Here is a 23,609-nt window from a genome sequence, read left to right on the forward strand (position 1 = left end):
CACTGTTGTAGGACGCCATGCACGACTGACGCAATAACAAATAATAATTGCGTGATAAGTCCACCAGTAAGAACAGCTACTCGTCGTCAAAAAAAGCACCGTCCAACATGGGAGGTTGGAATTTCCGAGGGGAGAGTGAAGGCAGCACTGATCCTGGTACCTGCTCATCACTGAGCTGCTTCATTTGAGAGCCGCCGCCGCTGGGCTGGCAGTGGCGTTCCTGTGCTGAGGATAACTCTGGTTTTTGACTCTTTCACTTTCAGAAGCGCGTTTCTATTCATCCCTACACAGTTCTCTGGATGCGAGACAGTCCAGCCCTAAACATGAGCAGTTTGCGGCCGTGTAAGGAGCCGTTTGGTGAGTAAAACATGACAAAAGCTACCGTCGCTCATTCACTCTGTCATCTAACGTTAACGGTGCAGCTCAAGAGTTTATATCAGACTTCTTTTGTCAAGCTCACTACTGTAAAATACATTTTTGCTTTTCAAAATAGTTTTATTTTATTGTTTTTTTCCCCTGTCCCGAATAGATACATTTAGAAAACTATTTAATTAGTTTAAATTAATTATTGCGTCATTTGACAGGGGAAGAACAGCAGGCGCTTCTTGGTTAACCACAAACGATCAAGTTTCCACGCTTTAAAAATTCCCTCCTCGGCTCATGGAAACCCCGCTGACCTTTGCTCAGTCCGGTGAACCTGCGGCTCACTGTGGAGCACTCAGGGGTTGCAAAATGTTCTTGTCGGACCCTCTTAGTCGACAAACCAGGAAATATAACATCACATTTTTGCTATTTAAAAAAACGAAGAAGCAAACGCGTGTCTTTGTGTGTCCGAGCAGCACTTGCGTCAATTTGTGCCTTTTGTCTGTCAGTAAAATTAGCACACACAAAAAACAACAACAAAAACTCCTAAACTGAATTTAGTAAAACTTGATGAAGAGGTCGAGAGGATATTTCATTAAAACGGCAAGATCAAGCATTTGTCTTGGTGGAGGTTGTTGATCGACAAGGTCTTTGTCTGAGAAGGTGAAACGCTGCCATATCCAGTCCAACTACAAAGACTAGTTTTACTCAATTACCAATATTTATAGATCACCTAGAGGCACACTCACACTCAGACAAGGTCAATGTCTTATCACACAGTTTTAACTAAAGTGCTTCAGATCCACACCTAAATGTAAAGGCTCTTCTGTCCTGCCCATGCTCCACCTCTCCACCACATTTCATGAAAGTTTTTGCATAGTCTGGCTCACAGACCCCACCCTTCCCGACTTTCATCTTATGGCTTTATCCATCCATCCATCCGTTATCTATACACCTCCTAATCCTCACTGGGGTCACGGGGGACACACACTCTGGACAGGTCACCAGTCTATCACAGGGCTGCACTTATCGACAGACAACCAAGCACACTCACATTCACACCTACGGACAATTTAGAATCACCAATTAACCTCAACGTGTTTTTGGACTGTGGGAGGAAGCTGGAGAACCCACGCTGCACGAGGAGAACATGCAAACATGCAAACTGGTGACCTTCTAGCTGCTAACCACCGAGCCACCTTGCAGCCCCTTATGGCATTATGCATCTACATATACATGACAACATTAAAACCACTAGCCTAATACTCTGTAGGACCTGCTGGGGCCTGGACACAGGGTCTCTGGAGGAATCCTGTGGTGTCTGACACCAGGGGATGCTTTGGTTGCTGTGGGCTGGACATGGGGCCACTGTGGATCAGGCCTGTTTGGCAACGTTTTGTGGATGCCTGATCAGTTTGTGCTGTAGGAAGTGTGTAGGCCGGGTCTTTGTCGTGTTCTTCGAGTCATTCCTGCTTTTGCTTTGTGGTGGGGCACACTAGCCTGCTGCCAAGGCTGTTGCATTAGAGGTGGGAGTGGAGGAGTGCTCGGTCTGCAACAGCGTGTAGGTGGTTGGTACGTGCAAAAGTAACATCCACATGAACGGTGGAGATAAGCTTTTTCTAGCAGAACGTTGCTTTACATGGCAGTGGTTTTATTGTTGTGGCTCTTTGGTGTATATTATTGTCTCATTGTGTGTTATTGTGTCATACTAGGACAGTATTGCCATACCCTGCAGTTAAAGATGATCATAGTTCTGATTTCATTAATAACTGAACTTAAAGAATGAGTGTTTTCATACAAGGCGTGTTTGAGTTGCCAACAGCAGGGAAGTGTGTGTGTGTGTGTGTGTGTGTTTGCAGCTGTCTGCTTCCACTCCTTGAAGGCATAGTGATCATGCCAACATATTTACCTGAATGAAACTAGCATAAGGAGGAGGAGCATTCAGCAAATCTGCAGAAGCTCAAAGACCCACCAGGGTGTTTGCTGTTTGTTCCGGTGAACATGAATGTAACTTGTTTTGTTTACTTTGAAACTCTGTCGTGCAGCTTTAAGTGTGTTCACAGGTTATATTTTCAGTTCAAGACTGGTTCATAAATTCATTAAATAAAGGTATGTTTAAAGCTATTAGTTATTTTAAGATAAGCAGTGTGACTCTGCAGATGAGGACATCAAGTATGAACCTGCCATTTCCACCATGTTTTTCATGGAGTTTGTCTCCTCCCCTTCTCCCATCTGCATGTTAATCCTGTCTCAATCTCTTTCACTATGGGAAACAACCACAACAACAACATTCAAGCCGCAAGCGACATGCTGAAAATAGCTAGTTCTGATGATGATTTGGATCATGTAATAAGGAAGCCTGCTTGGTTTTTTTAGTGACAGTGCTCATCTCAGTGTATGCAAACAGTCCACAGAAAAAATTCCCCTGCTGCATCCTGAGCTTAGCAACACCCAAGATGATTATGATTGTTTAACAAGCCAGAGTGTTTTCCTCCAATAGCAGAATGTTGAGGTTCTTCCAGATCATTTTTCAGTGCTGACACAGCGCTGTGGAGATAGGTCTGACCTTAGAAGACAACTGGATCGATAACTTAATAGGCTTTGAAATAGATATCACAAAAAAAAAAAAATAATAATTTCCATGTCACCAATTTTGTGTGATGTTTATGTCTTGGCTGATTTTCCTTACAAGAACTTTTCAGACAGTGGACACATAGCAATGCTGCTTCATCAGTCTGTTAAAGTGACAGCGTTCTTGACTTCAGACATGGGCCACCTTTATGTTAATGTTGCTGAGAGTTTCATTCAGACCAACCCTTCACTGTGACAGAGCAGGCCACAGTGCACGTTGATACTTGGCATTCATGCAAGATTGTACAGTACATCAAGTGATGCATAGTACGCAATAATGCACTAATGTACAAAAGAACTCATCTAAATTAGTGATGGCTTATTTCACTGTTGATAACTGGGAAAATGTGTTATTACTTGATGAGCACTCTAGAAAAATCCCATGCTGCTCTGGCAATGTCCCTGCATGCAGCTCAGATTTCCTCCATGTTGAGATTGATCATTCAGCCATGAAGCCGACGTGTTAATATGCCGCCAGGTTAATGGAAAGGAGCGCTCGTCTGAAAGAAGTCACACTTGTTCATTTTTACGTTTCTCACCATGTGTTTTTTCATCCCTGTTTACGTCAAAACTCCTGTTTTGACCTTGAACTTTGCAACACAGCGGTTGGAAACTGTTAAGCTTGACCTAAATAGCTTTCTAGGGTTGATGTGACCTTTCAGAGGGCGATACTAGTCATTTGGTTTAAAGTTGCTCTGTCTTGTGAAACTTGAAGGATTATTTAAAGGTTTGTTCACCCAAATTACACAAAATGCTATTCTATCATTGTATGTAGTCATAGAAATTTCTCTTTTTTTTTAGAAATATGTGTCTATAGAGTTTAAACAGCAACAGCAAAAAACAGCAATATTTTATTGCTCCATATGGTCACTCTTCTTGATTTTCTAATTTCTGCATGTCTTGTTTTTCATGTTTGGCCCCTACATGTGTTGCTGGGGCCCTATAGGCTGATTGTGCCGATGACAGATGATTTACAACAGATACGTTTTGACTTAGCAGGTTGTCAATGTCATCGAGTGCTGTATTCCCCTATTGTTGTCTTTAAATGCTCAAATTTGAATGAACTAATGAAGTATACAGTTGGCTTAGATAAGGACACATCATGATGAAGGAGGATAAATAAAGGAATTTTAGAAGTATTGAAGTCAAATGTCCAAATCATGTGCACTGTGTATGGACAACTTTCAGAATTTTAAAACATGTTATCGGTCTAAAACTGAATGTCAGAAACATTTTAGGTTGCTCATCATGTGACATCTTCCTCAGGTCAGTAAATCCCCACAATGATCAAACAGCGAGGAGCTCTGTGGGACTTCATAGGCAGTCCAGTCTTTGTTCGATACTAGTCTGTAGAGAATCAGGAAATTATTTATTGACAGAAACAAAGTCGTTGGTTAGAAACTCTGACTAAACCATTCATAAACCCGACACTCAGAGTTTAGGCGGGATGCGAAAGAAGGGAAAGTGTTGTCTACATATGATTCACATGAAACAACACAGATTGGAACATATGCCTGTATCAATATCACTGTCTATTTCATTTCTGTTTTCAGTTGGTAACAAAAGAGAGCCAGCAGTATTGCAAAAACACCGTCGAACAGATGAAGCTGATCGTCTCCTGCGCATTTTGATCCTCTTTCATTCTCACTACCACATATGCATCAAAGACATTATGCTCTCTAGCACCTGCCTTCTCATCTTAGAAACAAGCATGATCTCATGGCATGTGTATCTGCATGTGCACAAACACTGTTCACACCAACTATATAATTTCCTTTTGGTTCATGTGTAAGCAGCTTTGTTTTTCCTGCCTGTAGTTACCTAAACCACCCTCACACACACCCTGTGTTTGACACAGGATAATGAACATGTGTTTAGTCACACTGTGGGTTAATGGCTGTTTGTCTGCAATCCTATATGATCCGAATATACACCGTAGTTCCCTTCACCATTACTAAACTGTAATTTACAGCAGATCACGAGTAAATCTATACGATAAGCCAGGATATGGAGCTTTAGTTCATTTAAAAGTGGCTGCAAGCAGCGTTTGAACTACAGATTTGAGACAGTTAGGGTGAGGTTTTTTTTGTAACTGTGTTGATATTTTTTTTTTCCCTTTATTTTAATACCACCTGAAAAAGATCATGTAAACTGCTTGTTTTTGTGATTTAATAGGACTAGATCTGTTTTTGCCCTTTCCTACTAAAGCTGAGCAAAACCACAGCTGCAAAACTGAGTCTGGCAGCACAAAGTGACGTATTTACATTGAAGGCAGCTGTGGGTGTGCAGCCAGTCAGATGTCACATCTGTAGATTTAGATTGTAATCGGTAGAATAAGATGAATCATTAATTTCCTAAAAGATGAGATACTTAACCCCATCCTTGTGGGCAGGGGTGTCGTGCCTTTGGTTTACAACCAGCCCTTCACACTTGGCTAGTCTAGCGTAGTGGTTGGAAACTGTTAGGTCTGACTTAAATAGCTTTCTTGGGTTTGACACACATTTTTTAGATCTCAGTACTCATAGAGATGTGGTTGGTTTAAAGTTCATCTGTCCAGTGACACTTGCAAAAAGTGTTTTCTGTCGACTTTGTAGGTGCGTTTCTTTAATTATATTCTCTCATTGAGTGTAGATAAAAATAGAAATAGGTATATAGGTAAATAGAAATTAATTTGTGGTGCCAGGATTTGTTAAAGTTCCATTTAAAATGTTATACACCAATGTGTACATGTTTGTTTCTCCAGAGCAGAACAGCTGATTTTACCATTACTTTGGTAGACAGTAGTTCCTATGAGAACTGCTCCCACTTTGCAGGGTGATTCAGATTAGCAGGGACAGCTGGAAAGGAATGCTGATAAAACAAAAAATACATGTTGTATTGCACTTGCCGTAAGTAATTTCTTGATGAATCATACATTATTCATCCAGCTCGCACTTCAGCTAACACTTCTGAGCAACATACCAACAGGTCAATAAGCACTTTTTTTTAACTCTGTACAGGCACCAAATCTGGTAACAACACTGTGGCCAGGGGCCTCTAGCAAGCTGTGCACAGTTACTGCAGACCAGCTATTGTAAATCAGTACCTCTTTTTTTTTTTTTCTCGTTTAGGTAATTAACCTAAAGATTTCTCGTTAGGTACACAGAGCGGCTGCTTCATTTTCTTGGCTTTTGGTCGGTCACCATGTTAAGCTGTGCTAATTCCTGCTTCCAACTACATGGTGTTATACTTGTTTTCTAACTCCCAGAAAAGACAGGAAATATGCATATTCTTCAGAATGTTAAAGAATTCCATTAAGGACAAGTTACTCACTGCATGAAGATACAAGCTGTTGCTTAACAAGTCCACGTCTGGGTTTTTCTACATGTTTTCATGTCAGGGAAAGGGTCGTATGGGCATTAATACACCAGTCTCATCCTGTGTAGCACAGGACTGCATTCCCTTGGTGAAAAAGACACACTTTACACACTTACCACCCACCACCAGCTACACATGTAGCACAGAGTTTGTACAAGGTGTGTGTATAGCTGCACTCAGTCTAGACGTCGCTGTGGCCTGGGTCAGGTATTGGCATGCCATTCACCTTCATTCATGTGTGGAAAAAAAAGCTCATGACAAAGCAAAGGCCCACTACACAGGCTGCTGAGAAGCTGCTTTATCCTTTCATAGCAGACATGGGTGGTCAAAATGGAAAAAAAAAAGCTGGGTTCACCTGTGTGGAATTATGGCCCCTAAGCAATGTATTATGATGTGGTTTATATTTCATCTCTTGAACTTTATCCAGAGCGTGCAGGTACACGCTCCTGCATTCCCAGAGAGGGAGAAACAATGCTCAACTGATCTGGGGTTTGACTTACTCTTGATAACTCTGTGACTGCCTGTAAGTCCTAATACTGAATGCACTATATTTAAAGGGGAATACCACCCAGGGGTGCAATGTTAAGTAATGCACTCGTCTGAGCTACAAATCACCTACATTTTACAGAGACTATAACTTTCTAGTTTTTTTTTTTCTAACCTTCTAAGCTGCCATTACTTAACAGTTATTCCAGTAGTATGCTTCTCAATCCAGCTTTTTCAACTACAGCTACTGGATGTGTTGTTGTTGTGAGGAATCTTGTTGAAGGCATCACCATGAACTAGTATAGTAGGCATTTCTTTGTACAAACTTCCCCAATCTTATTACATATATTTTGATCGCGTTTTCAACAAAGTGAGGGATGTCCCGTGGAAATGCATCCATATCAGACAATTTCAGACTTCGTAATGTACAGTCGTCAAATGCCAGTGATCAGTGTGAAAACCAGAAGCACAATGCCCTTGTGTTGTTGTGATACCAAATTCTGAGTTTGATGTGATACCTGAATAAATATATTGACACCAATACTGAAATGACACCACAGCAAACTCCTGAAACATCAGGTAAAAAAAAAATCTGGTAAAGTAATGGAATAATACATAACAGAACATGGAAGTTACATGTTTTTCAAAAATGATTATTAATTTTAAAAATTTCAGTAATTTCATGTCAATGTGCAGCAGTGGAGGACGGCCATTACACATCAGCAGAGGATTTATTGCATAACAGTGTGTTAAAATTCTCTTATCCTGCCAGGACTAAAGGAACTCTTTGTTAACAACGGATGAGTGCACGGTCATCTCGTGGGGTAGAAAGACATCTCCTGCCGTGACCAGCTAGCAATGTGGTAGTACCATGTTGGGCTTGGTTTTTCTTGGTGTAATGAACGGCTGTCTTGGAGATCTTCTGTTTTTTCGCTACCTGTCTCTCACTCATGCCAATTTCCAGCAGTGCCAAGATGGCTGCCTTTGTGGTTTCACATAATTCTCTTGTTTTAGGCATTATGTGACAGCTGACAACTTCTGAGTTGTGCTACGGCTTGAATGTAAGCAGGAAACCACTCAAGGCCTTTACATGTGCAGTGCTGCTTATCATATAAAATGGCCTCTTACATACCCTGGAAACACAATTAAGCTTAAGCATGTCTAATAGGACATAAACTATTATGTAATCAGCTGCAATTTTTTTTGTCATGTTCATTGTATTCTTCAGGTAATATACCTTCAGTGGCACCAGACATTAAAGTGAACAAGAAACTAAAGAAAACGAGGTGGCCTAATAATTTTTTCCATGTGTCTTTGGAGTCGCCCTCACTGATGGCTATTATTAATAGCAAAATAATGCTACATTTGGCTTTATACGCCTACTTAGTGGTCCGTCTGGGGGCAGACTGTCAGTTCATTTGTTTTTGCAGTCAACGTGGAAACTTGAAACTACTACCTCCTTTTACCTTGAAAACAGAAAAAAGCAGACACACACACACACACACACACACACACACACACACACACACTGACCTGCTGCCGCACTTTGACACAACCTACCAGAAATAAAACTTTTGTTAAGACACAAATTTTTACAGCACGGATACTTATTAAATGTGGAATGGTGTCACTGTTACAGCAGAGTAGTGCGATCATTTTCTAATATTGGTATATCATGCACCACTAGCATGCCCTTTGTGTAAGGCCGTGGCAATTGGGATGGTAGTGAGTGCACTAGCGGTCTTCAGTACACGAATGAAGGAGTCTCTAATAATGACTGTTCTAAGTGCACTGAATCATTTGACTGACAAAACACAATGAAAGGCAGTGAAAGCCTTCATGATGTCACAACTTAGTCTGAAATAACAGGCTTCTGCGCTGTTCGTCTTATTTAATTGTCAAGTTTGTACTGGACTGAACATTACAGCTATGACAGACTAAACAAGCTACTGAACTGACAGCAGTCTGGATGAGCGCCGAACACTGGACCGTGTGAATGGTGATGTGTTTACCTCCAGACGCACATGATGTCGTGCATTTGAATGGGGCTGTGACCTCTTAGCTTGGAAGGGAAAAAAGTGAATGAACTACATAGGCAGTGACTGTGAGTCTTCAGCAAATGATTTGTGATTTCGATCTCCACTGGGTTGTGTCCTCAGCTTTCAGGGAAGAAACCAGAGTCCCTACCCTGTCATACAGATGCTGGTGTTTGTATCTCAGCATTTGTTACCTTTGTAGTATCTATAGACAGAATCTTTCCCTCCTAATACCAAGGAGGTTTGTTGGTGAACTCGAAACATATTGTAACTCCATTGAAGCACCTTTCAAAATCCAAGTTACAAAGAGCTTCACAAGGGATTTTTTTTTTAAGTCATAAAATCATCAGTTTTTAAAAGACAGGAATAAATACAGTTTAGTGTTTAAAAGCCAGCACAGTGTTCGAAAAGGTAAAAACTTTAAGAAACAAGATAGGAAACTAAAACTTACGTAAAATCAGGAAAGATGTTTAGAGGCTTAAAAGAGGTCACTGACTCAACCGATAGGATTTCCCAGGGCCGATTGTTCCAGATCCTCTGCTAATTATCTGTCCTGTTTAGTTTTCAGTAAGCTAAAATGTAAAATGTATCATGAAACACACTGGCAGTCAGTATAAAGAGGCTGAAACTGTAGTGATGTGGTCACATCTCTTTGGTCTGGTTGAAAAGCCTGGCAGCTGAGTTCTGTATGCTCATGTTGAGTTTGGTGGCATTTGCATAGCAGTGAAAGTTCATTCATACAGTGCTTAGATGAGTAGTAACATACAACACCCAGTTCTAATCCCCACTGCTTGCTGCACCTCACTCTTATATAAGGAGACAGAGAATCCCAGAGGTTTTATTGACAATAGCTGGAGACTAGACCTGAGAACCCAACCTATGTTTCCTGAACAGTCAGCATGTTGAGATTAATAGAAATTTAAGAGCTGAACAGGAGGTTCTATTGCAGCTCATTTAGAGATCAGTTGTAGCTTCAAACTGGGCAGTTTTAGTGTCATGCCTTGCTCTGAAACCAGACCAAATAGTCAAAGGCATTTAGTCGTTGCAGCATGGCTTTGTTTCACATGAATTGTTGATTCCATGGTCAATTGTGCAGCAGTTGGTGACTTTCTAGACACAGGGGAACTGAAAGCAACATGGAAGCGCAGTATGTCAACATTTCCTAGTAGTGTGGGCTGATGTGCAGAAGCTGTGGTCAGGGGGATTTACCTGTCTTTCCCTCTCTATAGAATATCAGTCGCTGTCACCTCATGTGTTCTCTGCTGTTTAAAAAAGTATGATTCCAAATAAGAACTGTACTGTCAGAGTTAGAAGTGATGGTTAAAGTGTGCGTAATAAATCCTGTATGAAGGTGGCGTTCCTGGTAGCCAGGAAATGCAACATCACACACACCAAAATATATCACAGTGACACTATATGTAGTGGAATGAGCTCTCTCTCCTCTCATTTATAGCAGTTTAATATGATAGTGGAATGCACCAAAGACTGTCAGAGACATGACAAGAATCAAATTTCTGACTACCTGATGATTTGTAGAGGTATCTTAAGTAATGTGTGTGTATCTCCATTATGCTGTGATGACCCATATTGTGGGCGGTTCTAGTTCGGCTATTGGTTCTGTGAGTGGCTGTTTGAGGTAATCAGGAGCCACTGTGACACCCAGTGTGTTCCTGGGTTACTTAAGGGCTGACTGCAGTCTAATCTTTTGCTACTCTGCTTCCCTCCGCAGGTAACGCACCAGTCTGGTTATGGGTTAGTTTTCTTTGTTTAGGACGTTTGCATTTACAACACTTGCACAGACATAGTTCATGCAAACATCACACACACATACACACACACACACACACACCACTGACTCCATCTACTCTCACAACCCCATACTGGTTTGGCTTTTAATTTGGTATAATTTAGGTGAATAAAGCCTTTTTTTGAAACTTGGTGTGTCTCTCCTTTTGTTGCGGCCGTCTTGAGCCATGTCATTACAGTGCTTATGTATGTGGGAGACCCTTTGCAATTACTGATAGCTGAAAATGTAAGAATTTTTAAACTAATGAGCATCTTCGATTTATTATCTTTCATTTTAATTCCTGTGTTTATTGCACTATGCTAACTGACTTTTTAAAATGATGCCATTTGCACAAATGTTCTAATTTGTTCTATGAACTCCTGAGCAGTGAACAGTTACTCTCTGTGGATGGAGTACACCAAGTTGTGGATGAGACACATTGTCAGGAACTATTCATCACATTAGTTCAAAAATAGTCCAGCTTACCGGATGTGGATTGCAGGTATAAGCCTGCCATTTCCGCTGCTCATTTACTGTGGCTGCCTCCTTCCCTTCCACCATCTACACGTTAATCTCATCTGAATCTTCTTCATTACAGGAAACAGCAACAATCTTTGAGTAGCAATCAACACACTGAACATTTCAGAGATTTGGTTCATGCAGTAAAAAGGCTCTGCATGTCTTTTTTTAATGAATTATTCATTTTAATGACAGTGCTCAGTCTCCTTGCATGTCAGTGTTCCACCAAAATACAGTGTTGCCAGACCATTGTGACACAGTGCTGTGGACGTCTGTGTTTAATGACATGACATGACTACCAGAGCAACGAAACAGATGTTATTTGATAATTATTTTTGCAATATATAATTAATTAATGTTTAACATTTTTGAATTGCTTTTCTTCTCTGGATAATTCAAAAGATGTGGCAAAGCAGTGCCCCACATTAATTAGCTGCACTCAACAATTTCCATTTTTATTTTCACAAACTTAACAAAAAATATGATTCAGGTCCATGTAAAATGTTGTTCAATAGAAGAGACAAGAACACTGCTGTATGTCCTTGTTTGAAGGCGTCCTGAAGGTGTTCTTAAGGAGAGATATGATGATGGATAGAAATTATACATAAATTACTGAATAAATAAAATGATCAATAAATTCTTTGCCACACTTATTGTTTTTATAATTGAGGGTATTTTTGGTGTCATATTTCCATAAATGTTCTTCTATGCAGTGGCTTTGGCTCTCTTCTACCAGACATTAGTAATATTTTGTACAATACAGAAACATCGACATTTTGAATCCCAGTTAAAGGACAAGTGTGTTATTCTTTCTCTTTCTTTCAAAATCCATAAAAAGATAAATAATATGTTAGCCTGAGCTAATGTTGCTGTCTAATGCAATCCAGTAAACAGCTATGCCACAAAGTCTACTTTTTCATGAAGCTTCTATATGTTCGGTTTTTATTGATGTTATCAGAAAGGGGATCCTTCTGATTTATATTTAGTGATGTCTGGAGGTGTTCTGGGTGGTATCATATTAAAATGAATGTGATTGTGGCGTTGTGTTGCCGAGGCGTTCTCATGAAGTGTCTGATGAGGGGAAATCCTGACTTACGTGTCATAAATGTATACTTTTGAACTATACTATTTCCACTGGTGGATTAGTCCTGATTGGGTGCTTTAGTGAGTATTTGGGGCAGCAGGACGGTACATGTAGGACTGAGTCCTGAATACACTTCAGTGTAGTGATCGTAGGAATGAAGGAACATGTCACACAGTCTCACTGATGTTTTTTTTAATTGGTTTTTGTGTTAGTAAGATCATTTGTTAGTCTTTTTTTTTTTTTAGCAAAGCTGTGAAACATTTGATTTTTCTGCTGTCTCAGGAGGGAGGCTTTAATGCTTTTCCTTTTCACAAGTGGTAGTAAATGCAGTAGAATTGGGCCTTGGGCTGTTGGTCAGACACAACAAGACATTTGAAGACATTGTGTTGTTCTGCTGGAAAATACGGCGGCCATTTTCAGTTTTGTTTTGTTTTGTTTCATTTTATAGACAAAACAAATGAGTTGTATAAAATGTTTGTACAAAAAAAATATATAATCAGCAAATTATTCGTTTGAAAAAAAATGTTAGTTGCAGCTTTCGTTGGAGTGTATGAATGAGTGTGATTCAGCTGAACAGTACTCAGTGTTTGACCTTACAGTAGGATTCTGTTATTCTAAAGTCCAAATTATTATGTCCAGCATATAATGCATAAACAGTTTTGAGGAACGCAGTGTAGTTGAACTGGTCATAGCATGTAAGATGATGTGACAAAATGAAGACTCTGTATCGTGTATATTCAGGCTAAAAAGAGCATTTTACTGGATGTAACGACACTCGGGCTGGTTTCTCTTTCACTGACATGGCTGCTCTCTCTGTCTCTCTGCACCTTGAAGGCTGCATGTAGGAAACACCTGATCACTTAATCCTAATTCAAGTTTCCCATGCAAATGAAAGTTTCGTCGTCATAGAGTGTAACACTAGAAAGGCCAGAGCCGTTCTTTATTTGGAGCCCTTTGGATACAATGGCTTCACAGTGACATAGACTGATGAAGGCCCACATAGCCCCAGCCAGGTATTTTCTGGAGCTGAAAAGCTGCCTTTGTGCTGCTTGCTCAACTCATCCGTGAATGTGCTTGTTAAAAATATACCTTTTCAGTGCTGAGGGCATTTGATTTGAGAGTATTCCATGATGGTACTGAACAGTATTTCCATTGTTCCTGAGGAGATTTCATGCACTATTATGAGATGGTTTTCTTTTTTTATTTTATTCTTTTGTTTTTCCATTGTAGTGCAAACACACCTAAACTCACACATCACACTTTTTTTTTTTTTATTTGGCAGGACAAAATTAGATTAAATGAAACCAGGATGGAATAAAGCAACATCCTAAGACGTCCTCCTGCCCTACAAAAGAGCATCTTATCTAAATTTAGTGATCATTACCAAGTTATACTGCCTACGTTATATGCAAACTACGTCATGCTCACATATGAGGGGAAGCTTATTGCCTACAGGATGTGGCCTTCCTGTGCGTCTCTGCATTTGGTATTGTGTTATGTGGAAGTGGATGAAATGAGTAGAGGTGACAACATCGCCATTCACGATACTGAAGCCTCTCTCTTTTCTCGAACAGACAGAAGCAGCTCTGAGCCTGTGGAGGACACAGACACCACCAGCTTCGTGGCAGAATTTGTGAGTAAAATTTTCTGTATTCTTTCAGTCGTGTGTTTGTTTAACTGTCTCTACTTTGTTTTGTGCTGATTTCTCATTGTCCTTTCTTAGAAAGCAGACTTACAGTAATCTGCTAAGAATTGTAACATAGCTGAACACACTGTACTGTGATTGCGAGCACCCAAGGGCTCATCGAAGAACAAGTTGCAGCAGGCTTTTTCCCGGTCTTTGCACACAAGAGAGTAATTTTCTTCCACAGTTACAAACGCAGTCTCATAAACAGACAGAATATAAAACTTACAAAGAGAGTTAACAAAGCAGACAAACTTGTCTTTCTTAGGTTTCTCTCTTTAGCTCTGTTCTTCCTTCATATTGTTTTCTCTGTTCTTGTCTGTCCCACAGTCCTTGGAGGCCAATTATCCAGTGCAAGTGACAGATCCTCACGGTAACTAAAGATGGTTCATTTCACTAGAATATGTGGGCTATTCCTGTCAGTGTGCAGACATACTGTAAATTCTCCAATAAAAGCTGGTGCATTAGTGGCAAAGTGGCCAGCACAAGCAAATAAAGAAGAGATTAGTTGTATCACACTGGCTTATATGGTAAATTCAGCATAATGTATTTATGTAGTATTAGTTCCATCACCACATCCATCTGTCTGCTGCTTGTAAGTTCCATTGTCTATATATATATAAAGACAAATTGTAAAATTGTATTCAGCTCTCTTAAGCCATATTTTTCATTTGTCGGATCCATGTAAAATTAACCATTGTTTAGATTTAAAATGCTTTGGTTTGCTTCAGAATGCAGCCTCAGATGCTCACTTCGGTTCAATTCAGCTGAAAGATCACAATAGAACAGCAAGTCAGAGCTGTGACTGGAACCTTAGCTGCACCCGGTTATGGCAGCATCCACAAAAAATGAGCATTATGTCATGAGTAAATCACTTCATCTGTGTGAAACATGTGACACTGACGGTCCATAATCAGGTGATTTGCATAATGTTCTGACTAAACTGTAAAATATTCCATGGCACGTCTTCTATCTGTCATGTGTCTTCTTCCACTCGTCCCCACCTGTTTTCATGGGTTACATCTACTGTCCTGACAATCATGGCCACAGTTACTGCAGATGTTTTTGACATTAAAACAGTAGTGTGCGGATTGAGTTCTGTTACTGTGAAAAGCTTCAGACATATTGGTCATTATTGTGTTCCTACAGTGTTTTTTATCAGAATGTGTCTCCAGCAGATGCTGTGACACTCCATCTGAGCTCCATGCCCTCGAGATACCTGAGCCCCTCCTCAGAAGACAGAATCAGACAGGTCAGTACTCCCGCTTTTGATGCATGTGCTCACACGCAACCGTTCACAGTGACATGGGGCCGAGTTACGAAGAATACAGTGTTGCACAAATGTGTACTGAGATTAACGTGCCGAGTTCTGAATTTACGGCTACAGTCTGTATTCATCGTTTACATGTCATCAACATAAACATGTGCCTGGCAAACAGAAATGACATGATGAGAGGTATGTATGGGACAAAGCCAAGACAAGCCAAATAAAAACTGAGGGGACAGAGAGAAAGACAATAAATAGGCAAATGTACTTAAATGTCATAACAATACAAAGAAAAGTTTATTATACTACTTGCATAACTATATGTAAATATAGCGCTGATTGTTTATGTAACTATACCTTCACAAAATATTCTTTTACCATATATGACCCTACAGCAACATAATTCATTTACTGAGGTCACTGAGGATCATTGCACAATCTGTCCTTTTACAAATATACACAAGCATCTTTTGGGTGTCTTCCAAAACTAATCCAACCAAACAGCAATCACCATCATACCCTCATAATATGGGTATGTTGATGCACATGCAATGTGTGAATACTTTCTAATTTAAACTCTGAACACACAGGATGTGGTTTTGCCCAGCTGAACTAGAAGGCGCAGCTGTGAGCATTGCTAATAACAGAGCAGGAACACAGAGGGTAGAACGATGCTAGCATCACTCTGTGTTGTACACTTTCTGAAGGCAGCATTGTTGAAAATGAGCTCAGAGCATAGGAAAAAAAATAGCAGCTGCAAATGAAGAAGAGAAGAAATTTTTCACTTCCAGTCCTGTCCAATCATCAGTGGTGAAAGTATACATCCCTCCAAGGGACAAGCTTTTGACTCTTGCCTTGCCTTGATGTACTGTAGCGTGCAACGTGGCTTTTGTTGAGACATGTTTTACTGCAGAAGCCAAGAAAAAGCAACACATCCAAAATCTGATGTGCATAGGGTTGAGACGTACAACTGCCACAACCAAACTACCACAGCCAGCTACTGTGGGTAGTAAAATTAGCACATTGTAAACAAGGAACAAACAGCTAATTTGCCAAGATGATTGACACTGAATGTTTGTGTCCAATAAACCCCAGTGTTTCACGGCATTGTCTAGTGAGGTCTTCTGTATTTTAGACTTTACAGTGGAACAGTTTTAGTGGCCGTGTCAATGACACTAACAGACATTACCCCTGCATGTTCCACTATTCAGTCAGATTTCGCTGGAAAGGTGCTGTATTAGCTGTTGATTTATGTTAAACAATGGATAGTGAGTGAAAGATGAAGAGAAAAATCACATTTTATTTTTTCATTAAACTAAACATTCAAGCACTAATAATACCACTTCAGTGATTATTGCTAATAACAACAATTTCCCTGAGGTACCTACCAAAGGGATCAATAAAGTTATATCTAATCGAATCTAATCTAATAGAGCTGGCTGATATTGATATCTTTATGTGAGCCATATGGTCAACCAGTGAAAACAATGAGCTCCTGGAGGAAAACATTGGGCTTGTAATAGATCATAATAACAAAAACCTATTAGAGCTGATATTAGACATTTTATCAGTAAGTTCTTGTAAACATTACACGTTTGAAACTGCGTAAACATCGTGTGACATTTATCACAGGGTATTTGCTTTGAAACCATTTCAAATGTATATATAGCACAGAATGACATCTGTTGTGTTAAAAACTAAACATGGAAACTTTGAACACGTTAAAGACGAACAATAACAGTACAGGACGGTTGTTGCATGTGCCTTGCAGATATGTGCACTACCTTTATTGCACATCATGCTGATTCACCTCTTTGTCTCTTCTGACTTTGGCAGCTGTAGATCTTATTTCTGGTTCCTAATTTTCCCAGTGTTGGTAACAGCTGTGGGCACTTGAAAAATGCCCGGCAGATTGATTCCAAGTTTTGTTTCTTTTGTAAATTAAACAATCAAAGAAATCTATCTTCTGTTTTCCCTTTTTAATAGTTTATGGCATTAAAACTTAGTTATGCAACACAGAAGACATTTGAGTTTGATCTACTTCTAGCCATGGTTGTGTTGTTTCTATAGAGGTGCAGAAGTTTAAATTCAGTGAAAAATGAGCCGATAGGGGGAAAAATGTGACAGGAGGGTTAAGTTCAGCTACACAGAGTCATTTTTGCTGTGTCACTGTAGACTTGTAGTCGTGCCGACTGTTTATTTCATGAAATTAACCCAAATAATTTCCCAGAAATGATACTATATAGGGCTGCAAGGTGGCGCAGTTGGTAGCACTGTTGCCTCGCAGCAAGAAGGTTGCCGGTTCGCGTCCCGGTGGGGGCACCGGAATCTTTCTGTGTGGAGTTTGCATGTTCTCCCCGTGCAGCGTGGGTTCTCTCCGGGTTCTCCGGCTTCCTCCTACACAGTCCAAAAACATGTTGAGGCTAATTGGTGATTCTGAATTGTGTGAATGTGAGTGTGCTTGGTTGTCTGTCTCTAAGTGTGGCCCTGCGATGGACTGGCGACCTGTCCAGGGTGTCCCCTGCCTTCGCCCTAAGTCAGCTGGGATAGGCTCCAACCCCCCACGACCCTAATGAGGATTAAGCAGTGTATAGATAATGGATGGATGATACTATATATGTATGTACATCTTGTGATATGAAATAAAATGATTTGTTGAAACTACCTCTTTCGGTGTAGAGTGTGAGTTGTAAAAGGGGAATGATGGCTGTCTTTGATCTTTCTATTTCAGGCTTGTTTGCAGTTGTTTGAGTTCAGACAGTTGGAAGAAAATTGCCAGTAGGCTGCACTGGGAGCAGTAGGACTAATGATGATCATTTGTGTTTCTGTGTTTGTAGCCAGTGGAAGATGTGGAAGAATGCACCTGCCCAACATCTACTTCACCAGGTACATCAGTTCTTGTATTGACAGTGAAGTTGTGTTTAATCACTCTGCATGAAAACTGCACTCGTTTGTGCTGGATTGGTCACCTGAACTATGAACACATGTGGGAGGGGGAGTTGTTTGTTACATTTGCTCCCGGTATGGCCATACACTCTGACGGCCACCAGGAGGCAGAGCTTTTAACTAAAGGAATGATTAATTAATGATGGTAATATTCTATCATTTGTAGCGCACACATTTCTTTGAGCTAATGCCATCTTTCTCGTCCATCTCTGAGCTCAGACTACCCGAAAGAACTGCAGTTGATGAACTGTGAAAAGTGCTGCTGCCCAGCACCTCCTCCCAAGATCAGCGACCTCATGAACGACAAAGATCTGCTGGATTTACTGCGGCTCAAACTGGATCCAAACCACTGCACCATCAAAAACTGGAAGAACTTTGCGAGCCGCTGGGGGATGAGCTACGACGAACTGACCCTGCTGGAGCATCGAACCCAGGGCTCCTTATCGCAAAGCCCCACCCAAGAGTTCTTGTTGCGCTACAATCAGAAGACGGTCACTGAGCTTACTGAACTTTGCCGCATCTATCAGCGCATTGACGTGCTGCGACTGCTGCAGAGCTGGATAGAGAAGGACTGGCCGTCACGCTGGCAACAGACTCATTAACCAGTCCGGCTGTGTATTTAGCCTGTCTCTCATTTTCCGTCAGGGTGCTTTAAGGTTTCTTCTTCTTCCTAAGCTTGAATACATGCTACTACATTTATATTAACTTTAGTAAATGGTCTTATAAAAAAGGTAAATGATGGACTGGAAACTCTCTGTAGAGAATGTCACACAGCACTGACCTTGCACTGAATGCTGTTTTGTCTTTTACCTTTCTCTTGCTATCGCTGGCTGTAGTTAACACAAGGAACGTCACATTCCTGACGAGTCCACGCAGCCACTAATACAATTCTCAGTTGGGAACACACGCCCATATTAATGAGGAGCTTGTATGATCTGACAGCACCACAGATATTAGTGAGCTTACTGTGAGTTTCAGCAGCTACACTGAACAAAAATAAAAACTCAGCATGCAAATGATATTCTTTTCTGACTTAGAGAAAAAGTTAAAATTTCTATGGTTCTGGTTAGCAAAGAGGTTAATTTAGCCAACTGTACGCAAAACCTTTCTGAGCTGTTCAACTGGTGGCAAATTCTCAACCACTGAGGTGATCCACAGCCTGGTCAGGTGTGACTTTGAAGCACAATGATCAGATAGTGTGACCAGTACAGACACTCCTTAGACCACTGACTGTAAAAGCCCACCACAGAATGCAGCTTTATTCAATGTTAAGATGACAAGAGAAGGACTAGAGTGGGCTGTCGACTGCTGAATGCTGTCAGTTAGGGCCGTAGCCTAATGGTCCACAACTCCACTTCTTGTAATTCAGCGATGATTTCAGACAGCTCTGGATGGACGTTGTCCTCCACAACGTCCACCAGCTTTCCCAGGCCCGTCAGGAGGAGTGGGATAACATCCCACAAGCAGCATCGACAACCTCATTAACTCTTTGTGTCACAGATGTGTGACTCATTACTGCCTTGTGATTTGTGGTTATCCTTTCCTATATGGGATGTCCATTCTGTTGTAGCCCTGTCATGTGTTGAAACAACAAATGCGTATTGTCTTATGTTAAAAAGAAAGAACAGAATTTAATCAACTATTACAGCCTCCATTTGTATCTATAGTTGAAGTAGTAATTTCTACAAGCAAAATGTAATTATCAGTCAGCAATTAAACGTAATTATTTAGTTTATCTTTGCTTTCTTGATCATTACTAAACCAGCTGATTTTCACTCTGTTGGTCTAGACTCAGATTTATCAACATGAGCTAAGCAACTTTTTTTTTTATTTATTTTTTTTTTACCCAAATGTGTAAAACTGCATCCTATAGAATATGTTGATGATGTAATTTAGAATCATCAAATGTGTTCTGGATGAAAAAATGTTGCTCTCTGTGAGGTATTATATTGTTGTGTACACAGAGTTTAAACCAGAGACAGAAACACACTGATCAGTTACTACAACCGTGCTGTGCAGGAGAACTGATCTAATTGGCCAAATATCAGTTAATATGTGTCAGCCTGCTTGTCAGAAAAAAAATTCTCATTTTCTGTAAACTTTTCACACTGTTGTAGGTTCAACTGGGTTATCGGATATCAGAATAATTTCCATAAATCACTGTGGTTGAATATCAGGGCACCATCTTCACTGTTTGTTATATTCCAAAGCGTCAGATATTTGCTAAAACACAGTAGAAATTCTCACCACACTGTGCAGCTCATTCCCATGTCTGGCATAGATGGCAATTGGTAAGACGAGCTAACAGAGTGGGGACACTTTCTTATTGAACACGGCAGCCTTCTTAATGATCAACTGATGGCTTTTTGAAAATATTTGCTGTTCGAGACAGAAATATCTCAACAGCTCTTTGATAGATTGTCACAAAATTGTTTACAGATTTGTACATGGTGATTGACTCCACTAACTTCTTGATCCCCTGACTTTTCCTCCACCAATCTTTACATTTTCGTATCGTTCTCAGACAGCGTATCCAGATGGCTGTGATGATCCCCTGCCTTTTCCATTAGCATTGCTATGAAGTTTTACGTGAACTACCTTTTTATCATTTAGCACACACGTTGATGTCCCCCCTCAAGGTGAATTGTATTGAACTTGGTGGTTCCAACAATTATTTTATTTGCCAAATACATTGGTTTATGACAAAATACCTGCAAAACAACTGAGATTTCCAGTTGTTCTTTGTGTGCAGTGAAAATTACTACATATTGGCATGCTGGTGACCACGATGCTGACGTACAGCCTCCCAGATCCACTAACATGACTGTTAATGCCTCTTAGTTTAGCATTAGGCAGTGTGTTTATTGTTTATGAGATATTTGGTTTAAGTTCTGAAATAACGCTCCTACAACCTGAACAACAAGCCACTGTAACAGGATCTGATACAACCGTAAGGAATGTAGCTGAAAGCGGCTATGTGTGAAAATCACAACAAGTGAAAAGATTGATTTGTAAGTATATTTATTTTTCATTTCATACATATCTTCTTAACTTGTAAACCCAGAAGATATTCTGAAAAAAACAAATCTTGTTTTATTTTACAAACCAAAGCTACCAATGTTATTTGTCATTGAGTTTTGTTTTTTTTTATATATTTTAAGAAACAACTTGTCTTTATTGTACTTGTTTTCTTGATATGAAATAAATTCATCAAAATCTGCAAAAGGTTTTATCATTTTTTTAAAAATATATCATCGTCATTGTCATAGCAACATTAAAATCAAAGGCACTCGTGATAAATTCACAGACAGTTAAAATAGAAGTACTTATATTTCTTTTTCTTATTTTTCACTAATATGTGCACATTTTTAAGAAGGATTTGATAAAAATGAAAGAACAGAACATTTGGAAAATATTCAAGCATACAATTGCTTTGTATGGACAAATACCACTACTTTTTTTTTTTTTGTCCATCGAGTTTGTTGAAAATGTGTCAGAAACTTGCAGATCTGTGAAAATGTACTTACATTTTATTTTATTTATTTTAATACATTCTTTTACTTTGGATGTAAACCAGTTAGTCATCTGTTTTATTATTTTCTACATTATATTAGTAAAGTATCACAAAAGAATAAAGTATTTGAGTGATTTATTGAACAAAAATAAACAAATGCAACTCATTTATCCTTTAAAATGTTTAAGGTAAAGTAATTCACTTATCAGAAACTTAAACAGCTCACTGTGATCACATACAATACTGAGGCAGTTATTTAATAAGAAACATACTTCCAAATCATCAGTGTGTGGTTGGGGGTGGGGAAGGGGTGGGGGTGGGGGGGGTGACTTGTATAAATAACAGGAATATACACATAGTTTATAAAAGCAGCTTTATCATTAGGCTATGTTATTATAGAAGAAGGATAGCATTATCTGCAGCTAAACTCTCTTTTATGGTCACAAACTAGAGTGTAGAATTGGTTTAGTTACATGTATTTACAAGATTTCTGGACTGACATTTTATCAGGTTACCCTAGCAAGAAGGACTCAGCTTCTCAATCCTTGATATTAAGGCCGAGCATATTTGAGAGGCTGAGGGACATTTTGTCATTTTCATCTGAAACTTCAGTAGAAATTTCAGGGGCTACCAGGCCCACCACAGAGTCTGGCTTTTCTACTTTGAAAGTACCTCCTCTCACTAAAGCAGAATCTCCTGCTTCTGTAGAGCCACCGACATCAAGGCTTGGGGCAGCGAACTTCAGACCAAAATCATTTTTCTCTTCAGTTGGTGAGACATTAGTCGAGGGGGCTTTATCCCTTGCCATTTTCAATCTTTCCATAATATCAATCTTTTCTCCTGTTTTCGATGTTGCGTTTACTACTGGCAAGCGGATCCCTTTGCTGATGACATAGTCCTTTTCATCTGTGTCAGGCTTTGGTGAGTCAAAAGCATCAGCAATTCCTCCAATGACATCAATGCTGTTCCTAGGCAGTCTGTGGAATACAAATGCAGGAACCTCCACCTCAGTGTCAGTTTCAGAGTCAACACCGCTTCCCTCTTCAGAATTTGCATTGGTATTAACCTCTGAAGATTTTATCTTAGACCCTAAAAAGTTAAATTTTGGAAGCTTGAAATGTGACGATTTGGGCTTTTCAAGATTGATATCGACATCTGGAGCTTTCACATCTACTTTTGGTCCTTCAATATCCCCTTTTAACGTTGGTGAACTCACATCTACTGCAGGAACAGAGGTGTTGGCATCTGCTGTAGCAGCGCCTATGCTGACCCTGGGTGTCTCTACTCCAGCCTCAACTGAGGGACTGGGAACCTCTACTTCAGAACTTGAAAGATCTAATTCTGGTAGTTTGAAATGAGGCAATGTAAAGTCACCAAGGTGTGGATCAATATCAAGCTCAGGTTTTTTTAACTGTGCATTAGGTCCTTTGAAGTCTGCCACTTCTACAGCTTTTCCTGTGATATCAGGTGCTTCCAGTTCAGCTTCTGGGAGCTTAGTCTGTACGTTTAACAGTGGAAGGTTCCCATCAATCTTTGATGAAGACAGGCTGAGGTCTGATGTGTTCAAACTGAGATTAGGTTGGAGGTCTGCTTTTGGTAGCTCCAGGTTGTGTTTCTCTACATTGATTTTGGGCAAATTAGGGTCCACACCACCATCTAATTTAAGATCAACCTTTGGCTCCTTTACCCTTGGCCCTGAAAAGCCAAAGTTTGGCATTTTTATTTTAAGTGGCTTGAATTTCCCAACTGAGGCATCAACCTCTGGAGCTTCAATGTCTACATCAGGGCCTTTGACATCAGCATTTGGTAAATTAATGTCAAGACCTGTTGTATCAAGTCCGCCTTCAATTTTTGGTGGCGACAAGGATAAATCTGGTGCTTTTAGGTCTACATTTGTTTGACCCAGATCAACTTTAGGTAGGTCAATGCTGGTATC

The 23,609-nt window shown here is 40.0% G+C and overlaps 2 protein-coding genes across 3 annotated transcripts in view; one reads left to right on the plus strand and one right to left on the minus strand.

Moving 5' to 3' along the window:
- The first annotated feature begins 179 nt into the window (after positions 1–179).
- edaradd (EDAR-associated death domain) lies at positions 180–21,379 on the plus strand. 2 transcript variants are annotated; one of them, XM_008306815.1, is made up of 6 exons: positions 180–357; positions 13,837–13,895; positions 14,277–14,319; positions 15,122–15,198; positions 18,051–18,099; positions 18,379–21,379. In XM_008306815.1, the coding sequence occupies exons 1-6, from the start codon at positions 300–302 to the stop codon at positions 18,759–18,761; spliced, it is 669 nt and encodes a 222-aa protein (XP_008305037.1). In that variant the 5' UTR covers positions 180–299; the 3' UTR covers positions 18,762–21,379. The 2 variants fall into 2 exon arrangements, with proteins under 2 accessions (XP_008305037.1, XP_008305038.1); XM_008306816.1 differs by having other exon boundaries at positions 15,125–15,198.
- Positions 21,380–22,211: 832 nt separating this feature from the next.
- LOC103376464 (neuroblast differentiation-associated protein AHNAK) overlaps positions 22,212–23,609 on the minus strand; it is a 7,157-nt gene continuing 5,759 nt past the window's right edge. Inside the window, exon 6 of the mRNA XM_008306835.1 lies at positions 22,212–23,601. Coding sequence (XP_008305057.1) covers positions 22,212–23,601 — 1,390 coding nt within the window. The remainder of the gene's footprint in view (positions 23,602–23,609) is intronic.

Source organism: Stegastes partitus, unplaced genomic scaffold (assembly GCF_000690725.1).
Source record: "Stegastes partitus isolate 25-593 unplaced genomic scaffold, Stegastes_partitus-1.0.2 Scaffold47, whole genome shotgun sequence".
Taxonomy (NCBI): domain Eukaryota; kingdom Metazoa; phylum Chordata; class Actinopteri; family Pomacentridae; genus Stegastes; species Stegastes partitus.

What these genes read in the sequence shown, in the direction of transcription:
- edaradd (XM_008306815.1), top strand. Translation starts at nt 300, where the DNA reads ATGCGAGACAGTCCAGCCCTAAACATGAGCAGTTTGCGGCCGTGTAAG. An exon ending in GCCGTGTAAGGAGCCGTTTG is followed by an intron (nt 358 to 13,836) that starts GTGAGTAAAACA and finishes TTTCTCGAACAG; the next exon opens with ACAGAAGCAGCTCTGAGCCT. An exon ending in CCCAACATCTACTTCACCAG is followed by an intron (nt 18,100 to 18,378) that starts GTACATCAGTTC and finishes CTCTGAGCTCAG; the next exon opens with ACTACCCGAAAGAACTGCAG.